The sequence below is a fragment of the Malaya genurostris genome, chromosome 2, assembly GCF_030247185.1.
Source record: "Malaya genurostris strain Urasoe2022 chromosome 2, Malgen_1.1, whole genome shotgun sequence".
Lineage (NCBI taxonomy): Eukaryota > Metazoa > Arthropoda > Insecta > Diptera > Culicidae > Malaya > Malaya genurostris.
The window spans coordinates 201,535,648-201,547,931 of NC_080571.1; the positions used below are offsets into that span (position 1 = coordinate 201,535,648).

The window sequence follows — 12,284 nt, forward strand, 5'->3', positions numbered from 1 at the left end:
TATTAGAACTAATTTTAGAAACCCGAATAATTGCCGAAGAAGATCACTGGTTACAACATTAAAATCGTCCTCCTCACCCTAGAAAATTACTATGGAACGAACATCAAAAATTACTTATTACATAATTGGTTTTTTAATTTTTTTCCAGATATGATTGAACCATCGCTACCTAAATTTTATAGTAATCTGTTGATATGGCGGCCTTTCAGTTTCATTAAAATTTCAGTGTAAAAAATTGGTAATTATTGAGAAAAGCAAAAGGTTCATTATGCCTCGGGGGTCCGTTTTACCCCATCTTCCCTTATACACTGTTACCCCAGAGCGCTCCTAATGCTGAATTTTTGTTTTTGGGAATAGCGTCTTAACTGAGCAATTCCAGAAATGCTTAGCAAATCATCAGACTCGACCTTCTCCGAAAAGGGCGTATGTATTTTTGCATTTCACAAAAATTGCCTTTTTCAAATCGTTGTAATCGGAAACCGTTAATTGTACAATAATGGCGTTCAGGAAGAAGTTGTAGGGAATCGATTGGGCCCTCTAAAAAAATTATACACAGAAAAAAATTGATTTTTTTCTCAATAATTGATTTTTTTCTCAATAATTACAAAATAATCCGAAAAAGTTACATAAAACAAATCAGGGTTTTAATTTTTTTTGATGATTTTTATTTTAAAGCTGTTATTGAAACCTACAGATTGATGGCTACCCCGTCCGTGCCTTTAGAAAAATGAAGAAGTTACAGCAAAAACAGTTTACGGGTGCATGCAAATGATCAAGTTCTTCTCGTTGTAATTCGGAAACCGTTCATCGTGCAAAAATGGCGTCCAGGAAGAAGTTGTAGGAAATCAATAGGGAACTCTAGAAAAATATGCACTGAAAAAAATTGAATTTTTTTCAACAATTTCAAAATGAACCAAAAAAACTAAATTAATAAAAATCAGGGTTTCGATTTTTTTGATAATTTTTTTTAAAGAATTATTCATCTACATGTAATAATTGTAGATATAGCAAGCAAATAAACAATTCATGGAAATATAAAAAATGGTGTTATAATTAAATATCCAAGTATCTCAAGAACAGCTACTTTTAGAAGAAAGGATATCATGAACAAGTTTATTGCCTTTAACCTGTAGAATAATATTCTATTGTTTAAAAGATTATCTTTCAACGAGAACTTGAAATTTCGAATATATCTGTAAATTGTTTTAGCTGTAACTTCTTCATTTTTCAAAAGGCACTGATGGGATAGCCATCAATCTGTAGGTTTTAATAACAGCTTTAAAGTAAAAATTAAAAAAAAATTAAAACCCTGATTTTTTTTATTTAACTTTTTCGGATTATTTTGTAATTATTGAGAAAAAAAATCAAAAAATTTTTTCTGTGTTTATTTTTTTAGAGGGTCCAATCGATTCCCTACAACTTCTTCCTGAACCCCATTATTGTACAATTACCTGTTTCCAAATTACAACGACTGAAAAAGGCAATTTTTGTGAAAAGCGAAAATATATACGCCCTTTTTAAAAATCAGTCTTGAGTCGAATTGACCTCTCCAATGGTTCAAAACTTATAGTTTGCCATACTGAAGCCATGTGCAAAGTTTCATCCAAATCGGAGAAGGTCGAGTCTGATTTTGTCTCTTTTTCGTCTACTCATTCCAGGAATTACTCAACTTTGACAATTCAGTTATTTTCAATTAGATTATTTTTAATTAGATTATTTTTAATTGAAGTGTGTCTAGTTTTATCCAGAATCGATTGTACAACTACGATACGTTTCCTAAATCAAGCAATTTTATTAAGATTTGCCAAAAAAATAACGTCAAAATAGAAAATACGGGGAAAAATCATGCGTACACTATCTTGGTAAATGAAATGATAATGGTATCGAAATCTGAAACATTTTTATCTGAAAAGAAAAGCAACCTTTTTCGATACTTATTCATAAAATACGTCATAGAATCAGTTGAATCATGGTATGAAAAATACATTACATTAATCAGTGAATTCAACATGAACAGTAAGTCAAGCCCCACATCTGCAGTTAAATTTCTTTCGAAATTGTGTAACATAATTTTCAACCTAATCCAGAACAAGAATATCTGTACAAGCTGTGATCCCAGAAATCCCGAATGGGTTTTAATGATTCTTTACACTCTTACATAGCCATCTCCATAGCATAATTCAGCTACAACAAACAGGAACGCTCCCACCCGTAGGGTAAATGTTCTACCAACCATAGAACGTGACTGCCTAGTCAACAGAACACCTTAGGTTCCGGTGGAACCCACAAAAATCGTGAAAGATCATAATAAAAAACAACGTCTGCTTCTATTCATGCCCACACGTTTCCCTTTTAGTGCCAGACACTTTGGTGGCCTGCGGGACGTCAATATTGTTGGCGTGCATTCGCTGACTGGCAAGAAGTCAAAAAGGTTCCACCGCCATAAATATAATAATCTATTCACGGCAGCAGAAATAAAATTCTGCTCACCTCGGCGTTACGTTGTAGAGGAAAACCTTCATTAATGCTGTATCCAGCTCCCGAGCGGTAATGGGCCGTTTCCGTCGCAAACCCAACCCACAACGGAGGGATGCTCGGTTGGTTCGTGAATGTTATTAACAACTTTTTCATTCAAAAGCATCATCTTCTACCGATCACCATCTTCCACTGAGCTAGCGGGAGAATAAACCATGGCAGCAGCGTGGATTGGCGGTTTAACATTATCTGACCTGCTGTCTAATCTGGGGCGGCCAGTCGGCTCAACGCAAAATGATATAATGTAGATAAATTATGTATTCATACGTATCACAGCAAAATTACCTTTTTATCTTTGTTATTATCGTCGGAATCTTCATCGTCCTTCTTCTTGCCCTGGTGCCGGCCGTTACGATTGCGTTGTCGTCTGGTTAATCCTTGTCGGCAACGAGTGCCGCATGCTACTGCTGATAATTTGCTTGCATAGTAGTACATAGCCATACGTCAAGACGATGGTAGAATACATTTATGGGCACACACAGTGGAGTCACAAGGCATCGGCTTTCACAATATTACGGATCACGTTGTTCAGCTCGATGTTGCTCCAATAGCATCTTCGGAGCTTACCAACCGTCGTCGCCACACAACACGCCTTGCCGCTGCTGTTACTGTCACTCTTCATGCGGTCCAGAACGTGTCAACGAGTCTACTCACGGTGCTGCCCCAGCGAATACTTTGCTCCCAAGTGATGACGGGTTGTGCTTGATGTGCTGCGAATGGAAGCGAGAGGAAAAGTTTTATCATTCGCCAGTTGCATTTTCATAATTACAATGCTGCATAATTGCAAGTGGAAATTGTGCTAGTTGGATCTACTTTTCCCTTTATCTAGCACGAGTTGTATTCGATCCCAATTGGCTGATGTGAACTTTTCGTTCGGAAATATTTTCAATTTGATATCAAATTAGAACTTTTTCATTTTCGCATACCAAGGGATTATGTACAGAGAGAAGCATCGATAGTTATTATGAATAGAGTAAAGTTGAGCTCTACAACGAGCATCATTCATACATTCTGATCGATGTCGTAACCGCCTTAGAATTTTTTTTTCCTTGAACGGATAATTGTAAGCCGAAAGTGTTTCGCCGTCTATTCTCTACAACTACGCTTCACTAACTGAATTCTAGCGCAATTTTATCGCCCGAAGAACATCCGGTTCACACATTTCGCGTTTTCATTGCGTTACATTCCGTCCGCAATGCTGGTATTAAGTTTGCGTTTTCATTGCGTTACCAACTACCCTCTCATTTTTTTCCGTCAGAATAATATTTTTTTTATTTATTTTATACAGATATATACTTTATTGAAAATGCAGTTATTTCTCATACCTTAAATAGATACTACCCATTACTGTATACACTATAATAACAGTGTATTTACTTTTATTTATTCTGCAAGGGTTTCCTAGTTATCTTGCAAACTAAACAATGTCGACTCACATCCTTATCCAGATAATCATCCTATTTGACAGTTTTCAATAATGCTCTTCTTGTTTTTCTTTTGTTATATTTACTACAATCGAGTATTCAATTGATGAGAAAAATTTGAAAACTTTATTCATCTATTTTATTGTGACCACTCGAACGGCAAATTCAAAGCAATGAAACTGAACAATCCGTAAAACCGTTGATTTTCCACACCAAGCAGTTGAAATTGTCAGCTTTTGAAAGCTGAAATGTGCAATCAAAATTGCTCAGTGATTTGATTACAGTTGCTGATTTTTAATAAGAATCAGTAGTGCATAGCCAAAGCAGAACGTTTCGATAGGATGGGCCAATAAGGAAGCATGGGTTGTAGGAGACAGAAAGAGGGCAGGTTTTTTTTTAGACAGGAAGGCATATAACCGTAATTTTAGTATGGTTGTCTGTGAAGAACCTGGTTGTTGTCCTAGATTCTAAGTGGAATTTTATAGAGCATATTAAATTTACTATGTGCAAGGCCTTCAAGCATTTCGGGCACATTTTCCGCATTACTAGATATTTTTCTGCTGTAAGTGAAGTGGGGGTAAGCCACCTTTAGTGTTCCACTAAATAACTTTTTCCAACTCAATTAATAATACACATTATTCCTATATTTCAGATTTTCAACACTTCGAAATGCGTTGGACTAACTGTAAGCTTTCAAATGTCAAGTAAAATAAAAAAAACGCATCGTCACGGTAGAACGGATGTTATTTTTCTACGCTTATCTTCAAGCGTGTATTATTTATTATTTTTTATTTATTTATTTGGGAGCAGAGAAAAGCCCGGTGGAGATGAAATTTGGCAATCTCTTTCTCCAGCAGGCATAAAATCTCCTCATTATTTGTATCAACAGATTACAATGCTCCAACAGATACATTTAGGCTTAACACTAGAATTAAAACTAACAGTTGAAACAAAATTTATAACATTATAACTAATTGAAGACACCAAACATAACAGATTAGTAATAGTGCTCTTGCTAAAAAGGTGAGAGAGAGGAGAAAAGTGGATAGATAAATGGTATACAAGGGTTGGCGGAGGGGATCCTAAACGAGCGCAAACGAACAACGGGGTTGATATCAGCATCTAGATTTAATTAGTGATCAAAAAGATGTTGGATGACAGAAAAAAACGACGGGGTTAAAATAGCATGTAGATCTAATTAATGATAAAACAAAATGGATGGTGAAAGACAGAAAAAAGAGGAAAGAACGACCGGGTTAATTAGGCGAGCGAAATAGTTAGTTTACAAATGGTACAATATAAGACTTAAACTGAATTACATTACAAATAGCTGTATAGTATTTGCTTGTAAAATTGCCCTAGCTCTACAACTAGATAGATAAGAAATCACGGAACAATCGCTTTATTGCATTTCGGGATAGATGAAAATCAAAACCATCGGAGCAACTATTAAACAAACGACACATACTAGAAAAAGGCTCATTATACCCGTAGTTGGTTTTAGCAGCGGGAATTCTAAGAAACGGGTGTGAACGAAGACTGCAAAGATGAATGTCGAAATTGACCAACCGTAAGAGATCAGCACAATCGATACGCGATTGTATTAAGTCAGCTATGAAAACGGCCTTGTGAACATTCCTTCGAACAGACAGCAGATCCAAGTCAATAAGGCGGCAGCGATCCACGTAGCTTGGAAGGTTAAATGGATCACTCCATGGTAGATTGCGAATAGCGAATCTAATGAATTTACGTTGAATAGCTTCAACACGATCGATGTCAGCTTGGTAATGAGGTGACTAAACAATAGCGGCATATTCGAGGATTGACCGAACCAGTGCACAATAAAGGGCTTTTAAGCAGTGTATGTTACGAAAACTTTTAGCAATTCGAAACATAAAACCTAAGAGTTTGGAAGCCTTTGAAATTACTCAATCGATGTGGTTCTTGAAATCAAGTTTGCTGTCTAAGATTACTCCTAAGTCTTTCACAAACGATTCACGTTTGAGAACGCTTTGCGAGAGGTTGTAGTCATACAAAATTACTGAGTGCTTTCGGGAAAAGGATATAACGGAACATTTGGAGGCATTCAGTACCATCCTGTTGACATGATACCATTTTGCAAAAGCATCAAGTTGAACTTGTAGAAAGCATGCGTCATCCAGACCATTTATTAGATAAAATAGTTTAAAATAATCAGCGAATGATAGCTTGAAACATTTTACAGTGAAGTGGAAATCGTTGAGATAGAGTAAAAATATGAACGGTCCTAAATGACTTCCTCGAGGAACTCCAGAACTAACAGCAAATGGTGTTGTTATCCTGTTTCCTATTTTCACAGACATCTCACGACCAGTTAGATATGACTGCATCCATTCCAGTAGAGCACCATTATAGCCAAGTCTGTCAAGTTTGGCTATTGCTATTTGATGATGTATTTTATCAAACGCTGCCGTGAAATCAGTGTAAATTGCGTCGACCTGTTTGCGTGATTGTAGGGATTGGATGATAAATGAAGTTGAGGATACTAAATAATTTTAATAATTAATTAAGAATAATTTTTTCAAATAACTTTGAGACAGTGCAAATTGAAACAATTCCGCGATAGTTAGTTATGTCGGATTTGTTGCCTTTTTTAAACACTGGGAATATATATGACTTCTCCCAGGAATCGGGGAATACTCCCGACTCGAGAGATGCGTTGAAAAGTATTGTCAGTGGCGTTAGGAGACTGTTCAGGCATCTTTTCAATCCTATACTTCATGTTTCGTTTTCGACTCGTCAATACATAACAGTTTATGTTGAACTGTTATGTAACCTAGCAGCTCAACATAAACCTCTAGGCAGACATAAAGTTTCTGCTACTTACAGAACACTTTTTTTATTTGCACCGAAGTGCAACGTCTTTACTGTCGTGCCGATCGTAAACGAGTTTCGACTTAAACTGGCCGACTTTATGTCTGCCTAGCGGTTTATGTTGAGCTGCTAGGTTACATAACAGTTCAACATGAACTGTTATGTACTGACGGGTCGAAGATGAAACATAAAGTATAGAAATCGGTTATGTGCCCAATGCACAAAATAGGATAACCCCTAAATGACCATCACCTGAATCGGCCAGTTAAATCAAAATCCGTCACCGGAATCCGACCTGAACCCGAATTTGGATAAATTACTGGTACTCGAACCTGAAAAATCCTCACTTCAATGCTGCGTGAAAACGTATGTGATTTTTATCCATAGAACTTTTCTTGTGATACTTATGTGAAGTATAGGTAGCACATAATGAGCTCAAGAACTCTTAGTTCACATTTGTATCACATAATATCTACGTAACTTTTTTCGTAGATTCTATAGAACAATTTTGGGAAATTTATACGAAGTTCATTTGAATTGTACTGTAAAATTAGTTTCAGCTGATCTTATTTTTTATCAGAATTTTACTTAATAGTCACATTATTTTCATGTAATTGTTACTAAGGTCTGTATATAATCTTAATAAATCATATTGTATGCATTCGGATGGATCAAGTAGTTCAAGAAGGTTATACCTTATGATAAAAAAAACCGGAATTTTCATTTTTAAATTCCCGCGCTTGTCCAATCGGTAAAGTTTTATTCTCTAAACGTTGGCAACACTTTTATACACATTCTGTCAAATTTTGACGCATATCGTACGATTAGTTTTTGTTTGGCGTCTATACAAAGAAGTTGAAAATTTTTCGTGTGGCGATTTTTATAATGGATGAAAATTTAGAACAACGAGCGTTCTTCAAATTTTGTGTTGCAAATGGATTTAAGTGTTCCGAAACGTTGAAAATGTTAGAAAAGGCCTTCGGTGAATCGTGTCTAGGAAAAACACAGGCATACGAGTGGTATAAACGCTTCAAAGGTGGTCGTACAAGCTTGGATCATGATGAGATCCCTGGCCGCCCAACAACATCTGTTACTGATTGAATCGGCGAAGCAAATCGTGTTGCAAAATCGTTATGTACCGATTAGAGAGATTGCTGTGTTGTTGGGCATTTCTTATGGATCAACCGAACACATTTTAACTGATGTTTTGGGTTTGAAACGCGTCGCTTCTTGGCTGGTGCAAAAAAAGCTGAATTTCATTCAAAAAACAGCGTAGTGTTGATGTGGCCAAAGAGATGATTTCCAACGCAGATAGTGACCCCACATTCATCAAATGCATCATAACTGGTGATGAGGTGTAGATCTATGAATATGACGTCGAAACCGCACATCAATCGACCAAATGGCGCTTCGAAGGGGAGCCGTTGTTCTAAATTTTCATCCATTATAAAAATCGCCACACAAAAATTTTTCAGCTTCTTTGTATAGACGCCAAACAAAAACTAATCGTACGATATGCGTCAACATTTGACAGAATGTGTATAAAAGTGTTGCCAACGTTGAGAGAATAAAAGTTTACCGATTGGACAAGCGCGGGAATTTTAAAATGAAAATTCCGGTTCTTTTTTGATCATAAGGTATATGTGCTTTCGTTAATCCACTTTTAGAAGATTGATGTGCTAGACCATAATCTAGGGGTTTTGTCTTTTAAACTCCACTGTAGAAAAAAAAACTAATTGCTGGACTCGTTAAAGCGGCGAATCATTGCGAAAATCGGGCTGTTTGCAGCGTAGTTGGCATTGCGTAGATCAGTATTGTTGGGAGACCCCCGGTCACGGTTCACCACATGGGCTTATAGCTGACAGGTGTCAGCATGACATATGCCGTCGAGGTCATCGGCGACCGGATGTACAGGAGTAGCAGAGCTACACGCGTTTTTGTACCGTCAATTTTAAGTCGTATTAAATATACCTTTCATCACTAAACGCGAGTCGATCAATCTACCGAACCCCCACTATTGCAACAAGTATTTAGTAAAGGTCGCGGTCGAAGAATAAGTGTAGGACAAGCTCACTTGGGATAAAAGATTACGAGCATCATATTCAGCCAGTAGTAGCTGAGATATGAAAATCGCTTGTGATGCATGTCGTCGATCGGCTAAAGATTTAAGTCCTAACGGTTGACGACGATTTTCGTACGGCGGTAGACTCAACGGGTTGCTCCAGGGCATTTAACGTAATGCATAACGCACAAATTTTCGTTGAACAGTTTTTGAATCCACGTGGCGTGGTAAGGACACCAAACAACATTCGCAAATTCGAGCTGCAATCGTACCAAGGAACAATATAGCGCCTTTAAACAGAGTGGATCACGAAATTCTCGTGATATTTTGAATATAAATCCGAGTAACCGATTTGCTTTGTCAATCGTAGCCGCAACCTTAACTGATACAAAAGCAGCCTTAAGGTCTGTGTGAATCACATCAATGTGGTATTTTTTAGACATTTGCTCGACACCGTCACGTACCCAGAAGGGGGGGGGGGGGGGTATTCAGGAACCGGCATAACCCAAACCGATTCGTATGGCCATATGACGAATAAATTACAACAGTTTTGAGTCCAACTTTGAAGCTTTTCGGGATTGTCATCTTCTATATCGGTTTGAATTATAAAAATTCATCATCATGTAATTCGAGAACCGGAAGTCATAATTGGATAAAATTAATTAATTTTTGTATGTATGTATAAAATTAATTAATTTTGTATATAAGTTTATTTTAATTTGAATTCTTGTTTCTGAAATTTGATTAGGCTTTTTTTGATATAATATAATTTAAAAAAATCTGCCATCATCTGGTTTATATATGTCATATTCGAACGATTGTGTTGCCAAAAACGAGCCGTGCTAAAATCGGTCCGAGGCTAAATGTCATGAAAAAGGATGCTGTACACAGTCTTTTTGGTATTTAGAAACAATTGTATGTAACAGTAAAAAAATCGTGTTTTAGTTGCTCCCAAGCATTTCTTTGTCATACAGCACTCAAAACTCCTACTGCTGGAATAGGGGGAAAAGTCGTTTATACAAAAATTTCGATATCTTCGTTAAAAATGGACGGATGTGCTATCAACGCATACAGGGTTCGCCATGTATTTTTTTTTTAAAACAGGCCATAAAACACAAACGGTTCATCCGATTTCAAAATTTATTTTTTTATATTAAAGTACAATCCTTCCGGTTAATTGTGGAATATAATTTCATTCAAATGACTGCATCGTCTGTTCTTGCAGTACGCCATACGGTCGGTCCAGTTTTTTTAGTACATTTTCGATTGTATGCAGCTTTATTTCAGCTATGGCTGCACGAATGTTGTCCTTCAAGGCTTGAATTGTCTCTGGCTTGTCCACATAACACTTATCTTTGACAGACCTCCAAAGATAATAGTCTAACGGCGTCAAATCAAAGCTCCGAGGCGGCCAAACGACATCCGACTTGCGACTGATAAATCGATCTTCGAAGACTGTGCGCAGACGATCGATCGTAGCGTTGGCTGTGTGGCACGGAGCACCGTCTTGTTGGAACCAAATGGTGTCCAAGTCTTCCTCTTCAATTAACGAGAAGAACCAATCGCTAATCATGGTGCGGTAACGCTCGCCATTGACCGTGGCGGCGGCTCCTGCCTCATTTTCGAAGAAAAATGGCCCGATGATGCCGCCAGACCAAAATCCGCACCAAACCGTCACTCTCTGAGGATGCATCGGCTTCTCCATGATAACGTGTGGGTTTTCCGTCCCCCAGATACGACAATTTTGCTTGTTAACATACCCGCCGAGATGGAAATGTGCCTCATCCGAGAAGATGATTTTTTATCTAAAATTGGCGTCTTCTTCAAGCTGATCGCAAAGTAAAACTGCACTATTTTCACGCGTTCCTCAAGTGTATACACAACCATTTTCGTTCAGCGGAAGGATAAAACTAAGTTTCTGTCAAATCAGAAGTGACATTAAGGTTACCAATATCGAAATAACCGCTAGTTCAAAAAAAACGTTTCGCACTATTCCGGGATGAGCGGGACGGGACCATCCGGGAATATCCGGGAGGTTTTATTTATTTATTTATTTATTTATTTATTTCTTATTGGGTTCATCGGACATATGTCTAAATGAACCGACAGAGTGGGAAAAGCCTATATGAGTTGAACAAATGTCATGCCATTCTCAGACAGGCGCAAAAACCACTATCTTTTAAACAACAAACACAAAACAAAAAGTAATTACAATGCGTCAAGTGAAATAAATTAACTCATAGAAAAAAACAGTCCTTATAATATAGTTCGTTTCATTCTTTCTGCGAAGCGACGGGAAGGCTCATCAAACTCAAAAATTGTTTCAACAGAAGTAAAAGCTCGTGTGCACGCAGTTATAGGTTCGTTACTTCCAAATAAAGTCCTATGGAATCCGTTTTGAAGTAGAGTCGTATATCGCAATGATCTGCTTGGTACTCGAAAACTAATTTTGCTACGCAATTCTGGAGCATGGATCTCCCCGTTTATTAATTTCGCAATGGTCAATGCTTGTTGAATTTTTCTTCGGCGCTGTAAAGTATCGATTCCCAATAATTGGCATCGGTCCGGGTATGGTGGCAAGTTTACAGGATCTCTCCAAGGCAAATGTCGTAATGCCATGCGAACAAAACGTTTCTGAACACATTCAAGTCTAAGGCTCCACGATATTTGATACGGACACCAGATTACTGAAGCATTTTCCAGAATCGGGCGGACGAGTGAGCAATATAAAGCCTCGTCGGCGATGACTGAGCTGCCGCTTTGTGCATTTATTGGAATCCCGTATCTGGGATAAAATCCATTGGCAACCAAACCGATATTCCTCGCCGAGTTTTTCCCGATGCCGACGGTCGAACCCGTTCACTGGGTATTTGCAACATACTCACACTAGCATTCACCAAACAACCACTGAAAATAGTCACACCAACACGTTCACACGTGGATTGGACAATTGTACTATAGCTCAAGATGGAGAAATAATGGACCAAAAAGTTAGTCTTTTGTATATAACGAAACGTTACGTAATCTACTATTTTGAACAGTTTTTAGTCAAATTTAAAATAATTTTTCCCTATTTAGCATCGTCGCTCTAAATGACGGTTTGCAATTTTTAACACACTTCACCATGTAACTCCGGAACTAGAAGTCGGATATGAATAAAATTTAACAGTGTTGTATAGGAAAGTATGACCATTCACATAAATATAAGTTTGCAAAAATCATTTAAGCCATCTCTAAGAAAATCAAGTAGATATTTTTGTCACACAAACAGACATTTTGCGATTTCAACGAACTAATTCGAATGGTATATGAAACTCGGCCCTCCGGGCCTCGTTTTTGCAGTGCTAACATATCTTTTCTTCATGAAAAAGGCAGCAAAACTGTTGATTCAATTAAAACGAATCTTTACT

At 37.4% G+C, this 12,284-nt stretch overlaps 1 protein-coding gene across 3 annotated transcripts in view; it reads right to left on the bottom strand.

The window, feature by feature from the left end:
* LOC131427060 (ras-GEF domain-containing family member 1B) overlaps window positions 1–12,284 on the bottom strand; it is a 154,698-nt gene that overhangs the window by 125,342 nt on the left and 17,072 nt on the right. For all 3 annotated transcript variants that reach the window (XM_058589959.1, XM_058589958.1, XM_058589957.1), the window contains exon 2: window positions 2,821–3,245. In XM_058589959.1, the coding sequence (XP_058445942.1) occupies window positions 2,821–2,976 (156 nt within the window). In that variant the 5' untranslated portion in view covers window positions 2,977–3,245. The remainder of the gene's footprint in view (window positions 1–2,820; window positions 3,246–12,284) is intronic.